At 44.4% G+C, this 20,403-nt stretch overlaps 2 protein-coding genes across 2 annotated transcripts in view; one reads left to right on the forward strand and one right to left on the reverse strand.

Annotated features, from left to right (window-relative positions):
• LOC121014460 (sp110 nuclear body protein) overlaps positions 1-2,846 on the forward strand; it is a 32,465-nt gene extending 29,619 nt beyond the window's left edge. The window contains 4 exon segments of the mRNA XM_040450765.1: positions 42-147; positions 402-477; positions 1,079-1,215; positions 2,361-2,846. Of these exon segments, the coding sequence (XP_040306699.1) occupies positions 42-147; positions 402-477; positions 1,079-1,215; positions 2,361-2,471 (430 nt within the window). The 3' untranslated portion in view covers positions 2,472-2,846.
• Positions 2,847-13,120: 10,274 nt separating this feature from the next.
• LOC121014264 (uncharacterized) overlaps positions 13,121-20,403 on the reverse strand; it is a 16,823-nt gene continuing 9,540 nt past the window's right edge. Inside the window, exons 3-4 of the mRNA XM_040450345.1 lie at positions 13,551-13,671; positions 13,121-13,177 (exon numbers count right to left, since the gene is read on the reverse strand). Coding sequence (XP_040306279.1) covers positions 13,121-13,177; positions 13,551-13,671 — 178 coding nt within the window. The remainder of the gene's footprint in view (positions 13,178-13,550; positions 13,672-20,403) is intronic.

A 20,403-nucleotide genomic window follows, 5' to 3' on the forward strand; every position in this document is an offset into this window, starting at 1 on the left:
GCCCCCCCCCCCCCCCCGCTCACTTCTGCCTGTCCTCCCAGGAGCCTGTGGAGTTGCACCTTCTGCAGGATGGAGTCTTCGGGAAGGCAGCAGTGTTGCAGGAAATCCGAGGTCCTGGAGAGGCTGATACAGCCTGAGGAACAGTTGGTGAGCTGGGTGCGAACTCCACCTTCCCCCTGACAGCGAGAAGTCCGACGGGACGAGGGAGAGGGGAAGGGCGCCCGAGGGAGCTTTTGGCGTCTCTCTTCTGAGGATGGAGATTCGGTGCCTGAACACAGTTCAACGCACACCTCGGTCCTTTGGCAAACGTGGTTGGACGGCTGGCTGGGTCTGCCTGGGCACAGGCCTGGCTTCACTTTCTCTGAGCATTTCACTGTAAAAGGTCTCTTCACATTTTACAGAAATGTGGGTTCCTCCTCTTGAAGGCCTACTGTCACCCACAAAGCTCCTTTTTTGCAGAAACCCCACATAATATAAGTCATGTTTTATGATTCTCGTCCTCCGGGCATCTCTCTTATGTACAACTCTTTCTGGAATTTTGGAGTGTGACTCCTGCAGGCACCCCTGCTTGCAGAGAGCGGGTTTGGCTGCAGACTGTGGAGAGGGACTCCCTGGGTCCCACTCCACCCGCCGCGTCCTGGTTCTGGGACACCGGGCGACTTGCTCCGCCTCCCATGTACCTCAGTTTCATCCTCTCTTAGGTGGAAACGTCTTTCTTACAGACAGCACAGGGTTTAGAGCACCGTCTCAGGGGACTTCGAGTCCAGCTCTACCACTGGTTAGCCTTGAAATCCTGGGTAGGCGGCTGAACTTCTCCATCCCCTGGAAATGGGGGTAATGACAGCTAGAAAATGGGGGTAATGACAGCCCCTGCATCATTGGGTTGTTGTAGGATCATGAGTTAATATCATGGCAGTGCCTAGAACGGTGCCTGGCATAGACACGGCAGATGCTAATATCATTACCACCCTGGACATGAAGGCTTGTTATATTTCAGGATCCAGTTACATTACTGGATCCATTCCAGTAACAATGGCCGTGCTAATATCACCCCTTTGGTGGCTTTGTCCCTGTATTTACGATTATGGAGACCCCTTTAAGGAAGGCATGTGGTTGGACCTGGTTAAGGAAAGGTTGACTGAGAAAGTGTATATGGTGCCGTGCTTTGTGCGGGACGTGCGCCTGATCTTTCACAACCATAAAATGTTTTACAAGGTAAAGAAGGGCATCTCCTCTTTCTTCTGCACGTCCTTTCCAATTTTCCCTAATTTCCGGGACAGCAGAACTCTGCAAGAGTTGTACGGACCTTGTCCCAGAGAGAGGTCAAAAAGAGTAGGATTACAGAAGAAAACAGCCTGTAAATTCCAGCGGTGGTGAGGAGGATGTCCGAGGGGATAGCAAGCAGGACAGGGAAGAATCCTTGTAAACAGCACCTGAAAAAAAGCTCCATCCTCCGCTCGAGGACAGACAAGAGAGTCCCACCGAGGACAATCCATTTCATCCTGCCTCCTCGTTCAAACAGAGAGGAAAGGTAGTTAACGGTTACATTGTTCCGCATGCCTCAGAAATACAGAAATCAATGAATGAACTAAACTTGATGAAATAACTTAAACTCCCAGAATGCTCATACTAGGATTGTTCTACTCCTAAATTTCCCAGTGGCCCCAAACATCCAGACTTGTCTCAGCTGGTGGTGGCTTCATCCTTTGTCAGTAGGGAGAGACAACTAGTTGTGCTACTGTGCAAGCCGATGCGTTCTTAACTTTACTTTGCTGAGTTTATCCTGATTTTTCCTATCATTTGTGCAGATATTTCTTGGGAAGTACCTAAGGAAGATTTCTACCTCCACCCAGCCTCCTTCCCCTTCTTCCCATGGCACAAGATGGCCTGTTCCCAAACCACAAACTGTAAACTGATGTCTGTGCAGGGAGCTGGAGGGAGAAAGAGTCTACCCAGGGAGCCCCTCCATGCCTGGCCCAGTCTTAGCCTTGGAGAACAGAACGCTCATCTTTTCCTTCCGAGAGTGGGGCTGTCAAGAAATGCTTTATCTTTATCTATTTTACACCAAGTTCAGGCTTTGCTGTGATCAAAATCAGCTCTCCATCCCTGACCATTTGTCAGTTCCACGTTAGGAACTGGGCAGAGGCTCATCCATTTCAATATTATGGCAGCAACATTTCCCCCCCAAACTCCACATACACACACAACACACACACTGCCTGGCTGATGGGGAAGCACAGCATTCAGGACAGGGAGGGCGGGGCTCCAAAAAATGCAAGCGATTTGATGGTCCTGATTCTTTGTCCTTAGACACCTGTTTGTTTGCTTTTTTTTTTTTTTTTTTTTTTTTTGTCTTTCAGGCTTCTGACTTTGGTCAGATAGGATTGGACTTGGAGGCAGAATTTGAAAAGGACCTCAAAGAGATGTTTATTTTTTGCAAAGCCAATGAAAACAGCTTCCAGACTCTTTGACCGTGTTCTAGAAAAACTAAGGCACCCCAACTTCAGGATCCAGATGATGTGACCCTGGCCGTCTTTAGACAGCCAGTGAGTCTAGAATGTTATTGGCTGCCCTCTTGACTCAAAGTCAGAGCCTTGTCCCATCATCACACCTGTCTTTTCTTTCTACGCCTAAAAGTGTGTGTGTGTGTGTGTGTGTGTGTGTGTGTGTGTGTGTGTGAAATACACTTCTCATCCCCATCTAAGGCCTCTTCTTTCTCAATATTTACATCTCTCTTCTCCCACAGTATATATACTCATTTGTTCAACTAAAACAATACTACAACAATAGCTTCAGAATTTCTACCCTCACATCACTATGAAAAAGAAACTAAACTGAATTCTAAAGTTGTATGCAATTGATTTTTGTATATATATATATATATATATATATATATATATCTGTGCGTGTGTGTGTGTACATATATATATATATATATATATATATTTCAATATCATTGCAGAGAGTGTTTTTCAGAATTTTTGTTCCTGTACTTATGAAAGAGGTTGGTCCTCACACTTCTATGTCCTGTCATAATCAGATGTAGGGCTACCCCAGCTGGGTACGATAATCCCTAACATCTTCTACCTTTTTATATGCTCTGGAATAGTTTATAATGTTTTCAAAGAATCAGCTCATAAAATTATATAGCCCATCATTCTTTTGAGAAGTAATATTGACCATGATCTCTGCTTTTTCATGGTCATTCAACTATTCAGGTATTCTCTTGCTTTTGAATCAGGTCCACTTTTATAGTTTTCTATGAAGTCATTCATGCATGAGTTGTTTGTAGTTAGCCTTATTTCTGCCATATCATTTTATTCCTTCTCTTTGGAATACTTCCCCATGATTTTTGTCAACATTTTCTTTGTCTTCACCTTCTACTCTGGAAGGCATCTGTAACAGTTTTTAATTCTCCCAATATTTACCTGCAAGTTTTGTGAATGTATTTTTAACTTGTTTTTTAAATGTCAGAGCCAAGGGGCACCTGGGTGGCTCAGTGAGCTGAGCATCTGACTCTTGATTTCTGCTCAGGTCATGATCCTAGGGTGGTGGGATCAAGCCCCATGTTGCACTCTGCACTGACACTGAAGGGCCTGCTTGGGATTCTCTCTCTCTTCCCCCCTCCCCCTACTTCTAAAAAGAAATAAATAAATAAACTTAAAAAAGTAAAAAATAGGGGTACTTGGGTGGCTCAGTCAGTTGGGCATCTGACTTCAGCTCAGGTCATGATCTCACGGTTCATGAATTCAAGCCCCGCATCGGGTTCTGTGTTGACAGCTCGGAGCCTGGAGCCTGCTTTGAGTTCTGTGTCTCCCTCTCTCTCTGCCCCTCCCTTGCTCACTCTCGTGTCTCTGTCTCTGTCTCTGTCTCTGTCTCTCTCTCTCAAAACTAGGTAAAAAATAAAATAAAATAAAATAAAATAAAATAAAATATCTTTAATGAGCCACACATTTAGGCCAAAGTGTTTTTCACCTTTTGTACCTCTCAGTCCCCTTATTCCAGTCTATTCACTGTTTTACAATGTAGCTCTTTATGATAATTAGTAAATGTTCACTTTTACTCTATATTAATTATTTTAATTTTATTCAATTATATATGTCATTACTTTGTTATTTTTACATTGCATAAATCATTTGTTATGTCAAATATACACCAGAATTGAAAAGCAAACGTTAAAAATGTGTGTAATACAATCACCCATGTTCGTGAGAGCAATATTAATGGTGTGATTTAAAGTCTTTTTTTGCCGTGACTTTGCCTTGCTTATTTTTCGGCTCCTTCTTCCCATCAGTGAAGTATATGTTTAACTAACTTTAAAAGAAGGAGCACCTGGGTGGCTCAGTCAGTTGAGTGGCTGACTTCAGCTCAGGTCATGATCTCATGGTTCATGAGTTTGAAATTTAGCATCGAGCTCTGTGCTGACAGCTCAGAGCCAAGAGCCTGCTTCGGATTCTGTGTCTCCTTCTCTCTGCCCACCCCCCTCCACTCGCACTCAGTCTCTCTCTCTCTCTCAAAAATAAGTAAAACTTAAAAAAAAAATTTTTTTTTAAGTAATTTTAAAAGAAGACTTTCCGGGTGGCATGTTTTCTGAATCTGCACAGCTCTGAATGTCTTCTTTTGTTTTCCTAAATTCACTACTGGGGTACAGTATGTATTTTATCACAACTTCTCACCTTCAAACTCGATTTAGACTTTGGCCCACTGTGTCTGGGCATTTTATCCTACAACGGTGAAGCCTGCATTCAGCCACAATTCCATTTCTTTGTCGGTATGTGGACACATATCCAGTGTCCCCTTTCTCTCTATCGCTATGTGTTTTTGACAGCACAGGATTCAATGTAATATTCTTGTCATTGATCTTGCCTAGCACACTGAGCCCTACAATATACATCCCTGCTTCCTTTTTTTTAGCAGCTGCATTAAATCTTTCTGATCCTTTTGTTCTGGGCTCTCTTTCAAGAACATCTATTATCCATAAGCTAGCTATCCATTCTCTGTCCTCCTTATTTATCATTTTAAAAAAAGAAAAAATGGGGGCGCCTGGGTGGCGCAGTCGGTTAAGCGTCCGACTTCAGCCAGGTCACGATCTCGCGGTCCGTGAGTTCGAGCCCCACGTCAGGCTCTGGGCTGATGGCTCGGAGCCTGGAGCCTGTTTCCGATTCTGTGTCTCCCTCTCTCTCTGCCCCTCCCCCGTTCATGCTCTGTCTCTCTCTGTCCCAAAAATAAATAAAGAAACGTTGAAAAAAAAATAAAAATAAATAAATAAATAAAAAATCCTGAGGGCCACCTGGGTGTCTCAGTCAGGTAAGCATCCGACTCTTGGTTTTGGCTCGGGTCATGATCTCACGGTATGTGAGTCTGAACCCCGCATTGGGCTCTGTGCTGGTAGCTCAGAGCCTGGTTGGGATTCTCTCTCTCCCTCTCCCTCTCTCTGCCCCTCCCCTGCTTGCTCTCCCTGTCTTTCAAAATAAATAAATACCCTTAAAAATTTTTTTAAATAAATGAATAATAAAATCCTGAAACAAACAAAAATTCTTAATGAAACCAGCAGATGCCTGCACACACTTCAATCGCCTCCTCCCGGGGACCCCTTCTAGCTCTGCCCCAGGCTGTTTCTCCCTTCCTGGTGCAGCTCAGTTCCATTCCACACACACACACACACACACACACACACACACACGCTTCCCCTGGCCAGGGCTTGCTCAGAGCTTAGGTCTTCCCCCGCCCAAGAGTGACAGAGGAACTGTGTCTAAGAATATGTTCCCCCCTCCAGCTGATACCAGAAATTCAACCTCGGAAAACGCATTCTTACGAGCTGGGAAGGCATGGTCTCCCGGTCAAGTACACCTGCTCTCGGGGGACGTAGACTTAATGGGCAATCAGCATCTGGGCTGAGTACCTTTCTCAAGATTCCCTCCGAGCTCCGGGAGAGCCAGGCCCTGCAAACAGGCTCACATCCTGCAGGTGGCTTGGACCTCTGACTCCAGCTCACCTGGTCGGTCCCGCTGTGAGACTTGACCTCTCTCCTTCCCTCCCCTGAGCCCTGAGGAGCCTGACTGCTTCTTTCCTCCTACAGATGCTCCCACACCATCCCATAGAGCTCCTCTCCTCCTGAAATTGGGTGTATAGGCTACGGGATTCCAGGCTCTCCCTTCTGCCATCATCCCTGGAAAAAAGAAGAGCACAGACCCTATTCATTTCAACAGCCCTACCATGTGAAGCAACCCATGAGATCATAAAATCCAAGAAGCTACCGTCTTACTCACTCTTCCCCTGGTCTCAAGCAGGCCACTCGCATCTCCAGAGCCATCTAGTAGAGGGAATGCCACTCAAAGAAGACCCTCCCAGCATAGGATTCCTACGGGCAAGGTGCCACCAGGTGTGTCCCTCGGACAAGACCAGAGATGAGATGCATTGGCACTGGGGACAGCTTTGCTCTATGACCAGCCATTGGCATCTGATTAGAGAGAGAGCCAGGCCACCCTGTGGCACCTACAAATGCCAACACAGCCTGAATGTCACCAGGCAGAGGCCAGAGGGCAGATTTGGCTGTTTCCATATCTGGACCATGCCTGATTTACATGCGTAGCCTGTGCCTGGTAAACCATCTCGGTTTCCAGTTCCTCAGACCTGGACCCTTTGGCCCTAGGTCTGAACTCCTTGGAAAGTTCGGGCAGAGCTGATACAAAGAAGATCATTTCCTATTATCCCAGGACAGGCTCTGAACCCAGTTCTGAGAGTGGTAGGCACTCTGGACTTCTGCTGTGACTGAGGATTTCCTTACTGTAACAAAGGCAAGGTCCCATCTGTGCTTTATCACAAACTTAAAACCTCACGGTGAATGTAGTGTAACAACAAGGTGCATTAGGAACTTGGGCTGGAAAGGGGGCTGTGCAGTTCAGGGGCTGGGGTCTGCGGGGAGGCCCAGCCTGGAGTTGGCTAGCAGCCTCTTCCGGCTGGATTCTGGAATCTTCCATTTGCAAGACCGAAAGGGTCCGTGGGCCACCCCTTCAGAATCACCAGGAAGCCTGTTAATATGCAGATTCCAGGGCCCCTGGCCCTGAAAGGGAGTCTCTGGGACTGATGCCCAGAAAGTGGCATTTTTAACAAGCTTAACAGGTTTTTGAGGTGACCCTTTTTTTGCCACAATGAAGTCTGACTGACATCCGTTACCCTTTGATAAGACTCAGCTTTTATCTTCTGACACAAGAACAAATGTAGCTAATGCCTTGGAGCCTGCAACTTAATAGCAAGAGCTTCCCCACCCTGCAGGGCGAGTTAGCACACGTTTGTGCTTTGCTTGATTTCCTGGTTGTTTTCTTTAGGGGCGTGGGGGTGTTTAGCTTTAACGTTTTCTAGTTTATTTAAGCATTTACTCAAATAGAACCAGCTTCCAGAAACAATAATAAGAAAAGAATGAAGGGAAAACTAAACCAGGAGGAGAAAGCAATGGGTGGTGGAGGGAGGGAGAGGGCTGGGAAGAAAAGCAGCGGGGTGGGTCCCCTGGGGGCGGTGGGGGTGGGAAGAAGATGAGAGAGGAAAGGTTGCCACCTCACAACTGTCAACAGGACTTCAGAGAGAGAGTGGAGACATCTTTGACATGCTTTGCTGCAGGTCAATCTTGAGAGACTGGAGACACCTACATTTGTTATGAAGCTTTGCTTGGATGTTGTCCAGTATCATATTTGAATGTAAAATCACCCCGAGGTGGCTGGCGGGCACCCTCGTTGGAGTTGGGCTGTAGACAGTTGCGAAGAACAAGGAATCCAGAATAGCGACAGGTCCAGGGTAGAAATGCTTGACTACAATGGCTGCAGGGGAAGCAGGAAGTGAAGGCAGGAAGGGCCCTGAGCCGAGGACCAGAGGCCCCAAGGAGGCACTGAAGCATCTTGAAAGAAGCCCCGCGGTCACCCAGCATCTAGGGTCCAGGGGAGGTGAAGACAGGAAGTAGGGGAGGCGGGGGAGGGGTGCCCCTAGTACAACTACCCCCTTCCCTCTTAGTGATTCAATGACCAAATTCCCAGTGTCTAGGCTTTTCGGGGAGTGCAGGGGGCTGGAGAAGGACTGCTACTTTCAAGGCAGGACGGGCAGAGAGTATGTATGGGGGTCAGGGGGGTCCACTCTAGGCTCTAACTTCTGTCCTAAAATACCTAAAATCGAAACACACCTTACACTGAACACTTGCTTTGCTTCTGACCCCTGCTCCTAATCCCCGGGAAAGATTCAGAGTCCCATTTAGCTGGCAAAGCCCATCAATGGTCCACGGAGCTGAGGTCCCATTGCTCTGCATGCCTCAGCCCGGACACAGCACAGATGACCAGCTTCCGTCAGGCTGACCAGAATCCACCATCCGACTAAGGCCAAGCAGGGGGATCCCCAAAGAAAATAGTGGCCCCAGGGGTGCCTGGGTGGCTCAGTCGGTTGGGCGTCCGACTTCAGCTCAGGTCATGATCTCACAGTTCGTGGGTTCGAGCCCCGCGTCGGGCTCTGTGCTGACAGCTTGGAGCCTGCTTTGGATTCTGTGTCTCCCTCTCTCTCTGCCCCTCCTCCTCCTCTCTCTCTATCTCCCTCTCTTTCAAAAATAAATACACATTAAAAAAAAATTTTTTTTAAAGAAAATAGTGACCCCAGCCCCAGCCCAGGGAGACTCTATGCCTAGGGAGACAAACCTGGGGACAGAGGGAAGCTGTGAGGACAGCATTCCTGAGACCTGGCTGCCCCTTGTTCTTCATTTCCCCAAGCAGTTTTTCTGTGGGAAACCTTCTTTAAAAGGCGGGGCAATGTTTTCTCAAAGATATTCCTGGCAAGACACCATTCCCACCTCACTTCCCCACTCCACCCCTCCCCCAGCTCCCTGGGGTGGAAATTCCTGATCTAGCCCACGATCCAGCCCCGGTGACATTCCAGATGAGAGGCAGGAAGTCAGCAAGCATCCACAGACCATGATTGGGCCCATGATTTTCTGGCTGTGTCATGAGGTGGCATAAATGCAGAATGGGCCACATGTCCTCACCTCCACTGGAAAACCATCATTGCCCAGGTTTTGCGTTAGCTTCCCTGGTGTCCCCACTTCCACCTTGCCAACCCCCATCCCAACCACACCAATTCCTCTCCCCTTTGCTGGGTCCTCTGCCCCTCACTGACCCCCCCTCACTGTTCCTGGACACCAGGGGCTCCTGCTCAAAGCTTTTCCTGCAGGATTTCCCTGGGCCTGGAAGTTTCCTGCCCCTACAAGCCCCCATGGTTCACTCTCTCATACTTAAGTCTTCTGCTCAAATCTCTCCTTCTTGGGGAAGTTTACCCTGTCTTGCCCCTACCCCTGCGACCCTGCCCTCACCTGGCCCTCTCACTCCCTCTTACCTGCTTCCTTTGATTCCCTGCTCTCAGGGAAATGCCCGTCTTACCCTACAGAAGTAAGAAGGGAAAACCAGGGTTTCTCTGGTTTATGGCTTCCTTCAATTATAGAGAATTGTAGAGCACCCCTGAGCCCACGAAGCCATGGATTCCATGGCCATCTGTAACACTGAGTGTGTTTAGAAGGTGAGAAGGAAAATGGGGTTCCATATGCCTCAACTCCTAAAAATTCCCAGAGAAAAATCTTTTTTGTAAATGCCAGAAATATGATTGGACTGCTCATGAAATCAGCTGACATGAATCATGATTCTGTTTGTTCTGAAACCATAAAAATCATAACTTTTCATCATGATAGAAATTAAAAAAAAAAAACTAACATGTGCAGCAAATAGTTCTAGAACAATTGGCTATCCATATGTAAAAAAAATTAAAAAGAAAACAAAAGAAAATCAACCTCATAATCTCATACCACATACAAAAATCAAATGGATCATAGGGGCACCTGGGTGGTTCAGTAGGTCAAGTGTCCGACTCTTGATATCAGCTCAGGTCACCATCTCACAGTTCATGAGATTGAGCCCTGCATTGGGCTCTGCCCTGACATCGTGGAGCTTGCTTGGTCTTGTCTTTCTTTCCGTCTCTCTCTGTCCTCCACTGCTGATGTTCTCACTCTCTCTCTCAAAATAAATAAATAAACTTAAAAAAAAAAATGGATCATAGACCAAATTGTAACAGGTAACACAATAAGCTTCTAGAAGAAATATGAGAGAGAATATTTTGAGACTGTGGTCAGCAGGATGACTTCCCAAAGATGTCCATTCTCCAATCCCCTAGAACCTGAGGATATGTTAAGTTCTATGGCAGAGGGACTTTGCAGATGTAATTAAAGTTACAGACTTTAAAGTATGGAGAGGGGCGCCTGGGTGGCGCAGTCGGTTAAGCGTCCGACTTCAGCCAGGTCACGATCTCACGGTCCGCGAGTTCGAGCCCCGCGTCGGGCTCTGGCCTGATGGCTCAGAGCCTGGAGCCTGTTTCCGATTCTGTGTCTCCCTCTCTCTCTGCCCCTCCCCCGTTCATGCTCTGTCTCTCTCTGTCCCAAAAATAAATAAACGTTGAAAAAAAAAAATTTTTTTTTAAAGTATGGAGAGTATCCAAGTGAGCCTAATCTAATCATGTGATCCCTTAAAAGCAGAGAACTTTCTCCAGCTACAGCAGAAGAGAAAATTAGAGATTCCAACTATAGAAGGATTCCCCATACTCTTACTGGCTCTGAGAGTTAGGCCCCCATGTGCAAGCATCAGAGAGAAGCCTTTGGGAGCTAAGGGCAGCCCCGGCTGACACTGACAAGGAAATGGAGATCCCAGTCCTGTGACCTCAAGGAAATGGGGCCTACCAACAACCTGAATGAACTTGGATTCTTCCAAGGAAGTGGATTCTTCTTGAGCCTCTCAGCAAGAGCTCAGCCAACCAACACCTAGATTTTGGCCTTTTGAAACCCAGAGCAGAGAAACTGGCCAAGGAAACCACACTTCTGACCTATAGAACTGTGAAATAACAAATTTGGGTTGTCTTAATGCCACTCAACTTGTAGTAATTTGCTACAGCAGTAATAGAAAAGTAATAGAGACTTTGGGTTAGACAAAGATTTCAGATAGGACATTAAAAAAAAAACATGACCTGTAAGAGAAAAAAAAAAATGTATGAATTGAACTTGATCAAAATGAAAACCTACTGTTCTTTGGAAGAGACTTTTAGGAAAATAACAACAACGAACAACCAAGCCAAGACCAAAAGAAAATTTTTACAAAACACGTATCTGCTGAAGGACTCGAATCCAGAATATACAAAAAAATCTTATAACTTGGTAATTAAAAAGACACAACGGCCAATTTTTCTTTCCAGTGGGGAGGGCAGAGGATTTGAGCAGATGCTTTGTCAAAGAAGAAACATAAATGGCAAATTAAGCACACAGAAAGATGCTCAACATCACTGGCCATCAGGGAAATGCAAATTAAAGCCCCAGTGAGATAGCATTATACACCCATCCACATGGCTAAAATTAAAAAGACTGACAATACCAAGAGGAGACAAGGATGCAGAACAACTAGGAATCACACGTATGGCTGTTAGGAATGCAAAATGGTACAGCCACGTTGGAAAACAGTCTCGATAGCTTTTGTAAAATTAAACCTATGATTATCATTCCTCCAGTAATCCCCCTGTAGGTATTGAAATGAAAACATAGGTCCACATCGGGGCGACTGGGTGGCTCAGTCGGTTAAGCATCCAACTTCGGCTCAGGTCATGATCTCATGGTCTGTGAGTTCGAGCCGCACGTCAGGCTCTGTGCTGATGGCTCAGAGCCTGGAGCCTGCTTCCGATTCTGTGTCTCCCTCTCTCTCTGCCCCTCCCCCATTCTCTCTCTCTCTCTCTCTCTCTCTCTCAAAAAATGAATAAATGTTAAAAAAATCGAAAACATAGGTCCACATAAAGACCTGTACATAGATGTTTGTAGCAACTTTATTTGTAAGGGCCAAAGACTAAATTGGGAAGTAACCCAAATGTCCATCAACAGGTGGACTGGTCAAGAAATTGTGGTTCATTCCTGCAATAAATGTACATAGTCTGCAATAAACACGACTCAGCAATAAAGAACCAAGTATTCACGCAACAACACGGATGATCTCAAGAGCATTATATTTGCTGAAGAAAGCCTGACTCATAAGGCTGGTGCATTAGTCTTCCAGAGTTGCCGTGATAAAATCTCAGAGACCGGGTGACTGAGAGCACGGAAATGCATTTATTTTCTCACAGTTCTAGAAGCCAGAAGTCCAAGATCAAAGAGTCAGCAAGGTTGGTGTCTGGGGAGAGCTCTCTTCCTGGCTTGCTCACAGCTACCTTCTGGCTGTGTCCCTACATGGCCTTTTCCTCTGTGTGTGTGTGTGTGTGTGTGTGTGTGTGTGTGGAGAGAGATTTCTACTGTTGCTTCTTATAAGGACAGCAAACACTGGATTCGGGTCCACTCAAATGACTTCATTTAACCTTAATCTTAACCTTATCTTGTGAGAGGCCCTATCTCCAAATATAGTCATATTCTAAGGTCCTTGGGATTAGGATTTCGATATATGAATTTGGGGAAAAAACACAATTCAGTCCATAATAGCTGGTAATGGTATAATTTCATTTATCTGATGCCAATTGTATGACCTTCTAGAGAAGGAAAAAGGAGAGGAACAAAACACAAATTGGTAGTTGCTCTGGGCTGGGGGCCAGGGTTAGAGGAGGGAATTGACTGCCAGGGGGCCAAAAGGAGCTTCCTGGGGTGAAGAAACTGTTCTCTGTCTTTTTTTTTTTTTTTAAGTTTATTTATTTTGACAGAGACAGAGAGCAAGGGGGAAGGGGCAGAGACCGAGGGAGACAGGATCTGAAGTTGGCCCTGCGCTGAGAGCAGAGAGCCCGATGCAGGGCTCCGACTCACAAACTGCCAAAGTCAGACGCTAAACCAACTGAGCCACCCAGGCGCCCCAAGAAACTGTTCTCTGTCTTGAGGGTATTGGTGTCACGTAGCTCTCTTCTTCTGTCAAGACTCACGGAACCTACATCCAAAAGGGGTGAATTTTACTGTATGTAAATTATGCCTCCATAAGCCTGACTTCAAAAAACTCACACAATCAAGCAGTCGGACCCCTCCCTCCCCCCAAAGTCAGACCCCACACTTTGGTCCCGCTTGGTCCACAGGGTCCCCAAGATTTGATCATTCTTGTTACTTGCGCTTTTGACAGTAACAGATGTGTTTTCTAGACTTTTTCCGCCAAGACGTCTGTAGTGGAGGACCCATTTACAGGTGCAGTTACCGGGAAGAAGGCTCTGTGACTTTATGATCCCTACAACTCCGGATAAGGATTTAGAATTAATCCAGACTGTATTTCATGGCCCGCGTAGGCGAGTCTTAAACACAAACAACAACAACAAAAACAAACAAAAAACCCAAAAAACAAGAAACAAAAACAAAAAACAAAAAACACCACCTTTATTTCATCTTAGATCTTTAGTTGTGCTATATTTTACCAGAAACCAGTGGCTGAATTCTCTAAAGTAAGGACGCGTCAGCTGCCATTCTCAGAAGTGCTGACAACAGAGACCACAAAACAAATAAACACTCATCCCAGACCTCTCTGGCAGCAGTTACTAACCTTCTTGGTGTGGAGACGAGCATTTCTCAGCAAGATTGGGAACAGCAAGCGCCTAAGGCGCTCCTGCCGCGGCTTGCTGTTCCGGGTCTCCCACACGGCTGAGTGCAATTCAGAAAACGCCCTAGGATTGAAGACTCCTCAATCCTAATGCTCTACCTGGATACCCAAGCAACTGCAAGAAGTCACAGCCCGCTGGATTATGGTTAGCTGGCCAATTGCCAAGAGTGGAGTAAATAAATGCAAGAAAGAGCTGATGAGTCAGACTGTTAATCATAATTAGCCTTTCAAAGACTTTTCCAGAGAATTCTTTCACTTTGGGTCATTTATGCTATCATATATCATTGAGTCTAGGACACCACAGATTGTAAGGAGGGGGAAAAAATTGCAAATTAAACTGTGTCACCCTGATTTCTTATTTCTTAGGGACTGCATTGTGTACTTATTCAAGAAGCTTTAAAAAAAAAAAAAAAAGAAGCTTTTAAACTTCAGACTTTTTTTTTTTAGCCCATATCACCCATGAGCCAATAAAAATATATATGCAAAGAAAATTGATCAGTTAGGGTGTTTCTCAAACCTATTCAGTCCAATTTTCTTGAATCGCATTTCAAATCAAAGTCGTCAAATTCCGTGTTTTGCCAGACTATTGTCTGCTAGGCCAAGGTTAGCAAACTCTGCAAAAGGCCAGAAGATAGCAAATAATTTGGGCCTTGGAGGCCATACACCAACTCAACACTGCTGTGACGCACAAATGGCCATCGGTGATACTTAAATGAATGAGCACGGATGTGGTCCAAAAAAATCTTTATGGACACAGGAATTTGAATTTCATATAATTTTCACATGTCATGAAATATTCTTCTTCTTTGGTTTTTTTTCAACTATTTAAAAATATAAAAACCATTCTTTTAAAAAATTTTTAAATGTTTTTATTTATTTTTGAGGGGCAGAGACAGAGCACAAGCGGGGGAGGGGCAGAGAGCGAGGGAGACACAGAATCCAAAGCAGGCTTCAGGCTCTGAGCTGTCCGCACAGAGCCTGACACAGGGCTCGAACTGGTGAACCACGAGATCATAACCTAAGCTGAAGTCAGATGCTTAACCGGCTGAGCTACCCAGGTGCCCCCAAAACCATTCTTATTTACTGGCTATCCAATAGTAGACAGTGGACTAGATTTGGTCTATGGGCCATAGTTTGCCAACCCCTGCTCCATAGTGAAGGGAGCATCGGGAGCACTGGTAATGCAGTCTATCTTTTTTTTTTTTTTCATTAATGCTTATTTATTTATTTTTGAGAGAGAGAGAGAGAGAGCACAAGCAGGAGAGAGGTGGAAAGAGTAGATTATACAGAATCTGAAGGAGGCTCCATGCTCCGAGCTTCAGCACAGAGCCCGAACACAGGACTCAAACCCACAAAGTATGAGATCATGACCTGATCCAAAGTCAGACGCTCAACTGACTGATCCACCAGGTGCCCCCAGTCTATCTTTTTAAATCATGAACTCTGGTCTCCAGGATTGTCCTTGAACAACCCATTTTGCAAATTTGGATGCTGGGGAAGGAACACTGGTCAGGATAGATGGGGTTATGATGCAGTAACTCCAAAATCTCAGTGGTTCAAAACAACAAAGGTTTATTTCTCACTCATGCAAGGTCCTTCGAAATGTCAGGGCTACTTTCTAGGGCAACTGTCCCCCATGCAATGACTCAGCTTTATTCCTCCATATCAACACATGTCCCCTCGATATTGGCAAGGGACAAGAATGTGGAAAATCACACACCAGCTCTTAAAGGTTTCCCTCCAGAAGTGACATATTTCACTTTTCATTGGCAAAACCAGTCACGTCGCATGATGGCTTTTAAATACATCTACAAATTCATGGACACTGCCACCTCCAAAAGGTGGAGTCTAATTTCCCTTCCCTTGCATGTGACTAGACTAGGCGTCTTGATGCTGACATGGGGAACATTGTAGAGGCTGTGCTGTGTGACTTTCGAGGCTAGGTGTCTTATCCCATTTGGGCTGCAAGAACAAGTCAGCCCAGGCTGGGAGCCTTCAAAACAACAGAAATTGATTGCCCACAGATCTGGAGGCTGGACATCTGAGATCTAAGGTGCCAACATGGTTGGATGAGGGCCCTCTTCCAGGTCACAGTCTTCTCACTGTGTCCTCACATGGCAGAAGTGGGAAGGGAGCTCCCTGGGGTCTCTTTCATAAGGGCACTAATCCCATTCATGAGGGTTCCCCCATCATGTCCTAAGCACCTGCCAAGGTTCTACCTCCAAAGACCACATTGAGGATTAGGTTTCAACATAGGAATTTTAAGGAGACATAACATTCGGTCTAGAGCAAATGATTGAGCGATATTTCTGAACTTAAAAAAAAATGGTAATGCAACATAAACTATAGGTATAATGATATCACTGGGGTCAATCTGACCTTAAGTCATTGAAGTATACCAGATCCAACTGCCCAAGAATGGTCCTGTCACTTTACATGTACATAGAAAGAAATATAAATTTCTCTACACACACACACACACACACACACACACACACACACGTAGCCTTACGTAATGTTTATACCTATATGTCATAGCTAGAAATGAAATTTCCTTTAAAATTTGCTTTTAACAAGTCCTTAATAATGAACACTGGCCTTGTTTATAGTTAACTGATAACCATTATATCACAATAGCAGGACATGATAGATAGGATACGAGCAGGAAACAACTTGATTCTTTTTCCCAGGGCCCATTCAAACCACATTTGTGGATTCAACCTTTATCTCCCCTGAAGTGAAAACTTTACTGAGGTTTTGGAACCCATACTTCTTTCACTCTTTTTTTTAAGGTGGTTAAAAGACGCATAACATTAAATTTACCATCTGAACCATTTTTAAGCGTACAGTTTGGTAATGTGAAGTATAGTCACATTATGTATGGTGAAACAGATCTCCAGAACTTTTTCATCTGAAAAAAAAAAAAAGGTCATTTCAAACTCTTTACCCATTAAACAAAAACTCCATTCTCCTCCTTTTCCCGGCCCCAGCTTCCCACCATGAACTACCACTTTACTCTCCGCTTCTATGAATTGGACTACCGTAGATACTTCTTCTAAGTAGAACCAAACAGCATTTGTCTTTTTGTGACTGGCTTATTTCACGTAGCACAATGACCTCAAGGTTCATTCATGTTGTAGCATGTGATGGCATTTCCTTTGTTTTGAAGGCTGAATGATATTCCAGTGTACGTATAGACAACATTTTGTTTATCTATTCATCCACCAATGGACATTTGGATTGCTCCCACCTTTTGGCTGTTGTGAATAGTGCCGTGAACATGGCTATGCAAATATCTCTTCTAGACCCTGCTTTCAAAAGTATGGGATCCAGTGGAATGACTAGACCATATGGTGGCTCTAGTTTTTATCTTTTGAGGAAACTTCAAACTGTTTTCTGTTGTGGTTGTGCCATTTAGCAACCTCACCAACAGCGCCCAAGAGTTCTGGTGTCTCTACACTCTTACTAACACTTGTTATTTTCTGTGTTTTCAATAGTAGCCATCCCAACGGGTGGGAGGTTTTATTTCATTGTGCTTTGAATTTACATTTTGTTTAGCCACTCTTAAACAATAAAAAGTCCTTTGGTCTGTTTCAGCTCCAAAGGACAATCTCATTTTAGCAAATATGGTAGGCAGAATAGCACCCCTAACACAAGAGATACCCTAATCCCCGGAACCTATGGATATGTTTTGTTACAAGGGAGAATTAAGGTTTCTGGTCACCTTCGCTGACGTCCCCAGACAGAGGCTGGGAGGACGTGAAAAGGGCAGGAGAGACCATCCTTACCAAAGGCAGATATGGAACGATGTTTGCGTCTTCTGGGTGAGGCAGTTTCCCAGTGATGATTCCTTCTCTTCAACAGCACTTTGCGGAATCCTCACCAAAGTCACTCCCTGGAGACCCTGGGAACCATTCTGGTCTCTGGCCAACTGCTTCTCATCCGATCTTCATCCTCTGTAGCCAGTGATACCTTCCAGCCTCTTTTTGCTGATGGCCTTGGTCCTTTGGCAAGAAGCCTTCAAAGATAAGTCTTTTACAACAACCCCAAGGCCAGATCCTTCCACAAGTCCTCTCGGCTCATAAGAACACTCTGGCATCCCATAGGGGCACCTGGGTGGCTTAACTGGTTAAGTGTCCAATTCCTGGTTTCGGCTCAGGTCATGATTTCACGGTCCGTGGGTTCAAGCCCCACATCAGGCTCTGTGCGATCAGTGAGAAGCCTGCTTTGGCTTCCCTCTCACTCCCTCTCTCTCTGCCCTTCTCCCACTTGCTCTCAAACAAACAAACAAAAAAACCAACCCGGGCATCCTTCCCCCCCCCCCCCCGTCAGGGGTAAATGTGCAGTTTTCTCTCCATCACATATGTACCTTTGCTTGGCCATCAACAGGGCAGTTCTAGCCATAGCCATTGACCTTCTCAGAGAAAAAAATGCTTAAAAATTCATTAATATAGCTGCTTATACCGTCTTGAACTTCTTCTAAACAATGGCCAGGATCCATTCAACATTTTCTTATCGTGAGTATTATGAACCACTTTTCTGTTCTTGCTTTTAGAGACTTTGCCCAAGTTCATTCTTAGTTAGCCAATATATGTACGAACCAGCAATAATTTCATGCATTAATAATACACTTGTAGTCATGGTAAATACAATGTTCATAAGAACTTAGGAATCAATCTTGAGATAATTCACATCTTATCCTTAAGTAAGTTATTTTCATAGAGCTATTTGCAAAGTGTGTGTTCTCTGAACATTTCCCCCAAACTGGTACCCTTTCTGACTTTAAATTCAATATCATTGCGCCATTTCCATAGAGGAAAGGGACACATTACCAGAACTCCCCATTAATTACAAGTGGCTTTAACTACCCCTTCCTCCCTCCCCTTCCCTTCCACATCTTACCCAAGTTTTAAGTTTCTCTAATGGGTGCAAAGGATTTTTGCATCATGAAAAAGATTACTGCTGATGTCATTTGACCTCAACTATCATTCCAAAAACCAGTTTAGACAACTTTACAATCCAAGACCAGGATATTGAGACCAAAATGACCTTACAAATTCTTAGTAATTAGTTCTTTGTAGATCACCTCTTAAGGAAAGCACAAGAAGCTAATAACAGTTGTTGACTCTTAGAAGAGAACAGGGGATCTGGAAAAAAAAAAGGGAGAAGAACTTACATTTCTCTAAGTGTCATTTTTAACCTTTTGAGTTTTGTACTATATATTCCCAACTCAATTTTTTTTAATTTTGAAAATAGTAATTTGCATTTGAAAGTATAAAGCTACTTTTGTAACAATGTTGTAAGTAAAAGCCACCTTTTTATATAAGAAAATAGTTTTAGGGGCACCTGGGTGACTTGGTTGGGCGTCTGACTTTGGCTCAAGGCATGATCTCACGGTTCCTGAGTTTGAGCCCCACGTCGGGCTCTGTGCGGACAGCTTGGAGCCCGGAGCCTGCTTCGGACTCTGTGTTCCCCTTTCTCTCCCCACCCCTGCTCGTGCTCTATGTCTCTCTCTCTCTCTCTCAAAAATAAACAGTAAACAAAATTAAAAAAAAAATAGGTTTAGAAGTTTTAAGATTAATAAGATTTCATTCATATTAAGATTAATAGATTTCATTATGGGGAATCTAAAAAACAAAATAAACAAACAAACAAAACAAACAGACTCTTAAATACAGAGAACAAACGTGGTTGCCAGAGGGAGGTGGGTCAGGGAATGGGTGAAACGGGTGAAGGGGATTAAAAGGTACAAACTTCCAGTTATAAAATAAGTAAGACACAGAAATGAAAAGGACAGCATAGAGAATATAGTCAATAATATTGTAATATTGCTTTATGATGACAGATGGTGACAACACTTAGCATGGTGAGCACTGGATAATGCGTAGGATTGTCAAACGAGTGTAGTGGACACCTAAAAACAATATAACATTGTATGTTTACTATACTTCAATAAAAAAAAATACCCCCAAAAAGAGGGAAAAAAAGAAAAGTTTTAAGAATAAATTTGTGTATATTAGATCTAGGACTTATAATTGAGCTAACTTTGGTAACTTTTTTGAGTTTTTATTGCACTCTCAGCTCCCAAATTGTTTAATATTTCAGCAAAAACAAAGAGACAGCTTGGGTTTCGTGGGGAGGGAGTTTATAAAAAGGGCATGTTTTACTGACCACATGATCACTTGTGAAGAGCCTGCCATCTACCAGGCACTGTGTTGGGTGCCAGGACACGAAGGTACTCAGCCATGGCAATCTCTGCTGCCCCGAAGACACTTGCATATTGCAGAAGAGGAGCTCAGGCTTTGAAATCCCAGAGTTGAGGACGGAAGAAGAGAGAAGGCAGACTGAACATCCAGAGAAGGAGGAGTTGGAGCCAAAATGCAGTCTAGACATGACACAGAAGCCACTAGAATCTGAAAACAGGGTGGGGGATCTCAGGATGGGAGAGGGTAGTCAAAGCAATGGATGAAAAAGAGGCTTTTTTCCAGAAGGCAGGTGTCCACACCCAAAGCAAAGTGGAGAACTAAGGCCCAGATTTCCCAAGCAATTGGTCTACCTCTCGACAGCAATAAAATCATCACCTTTGGCCAAGTCATATAAATGGCAAATCTGAAAGGGAAGTTCCTGACCTAAGCTCCTGCAAGCCTTTTCTAAGCCTCAGCTTTTCTCATTTGTAAATCAGGAATAATAATACCTACATACACCTGTTATGAGAATTTGACATTTAATTGACATTATATATATATATATTATTTAATATATATATTATTTAATATATATATATAATTTGACATTT

Source organism: Herpailurus yagouaroundi, unplaced genomic scaffold (genome assembly GCF_014898765.1).
Source record: "Herpailurus yagouaroundi ecotype Mexico unplaced genomic scaffold, PumYag 202, whole genome shotgun sequence".
Taxonomy (NCBI): Eukaryota; Metazoa; Chordata; class Mammalia; order Carnivora; family Felidae; genus Herpailurus; species Herpailurus yagouaroundi.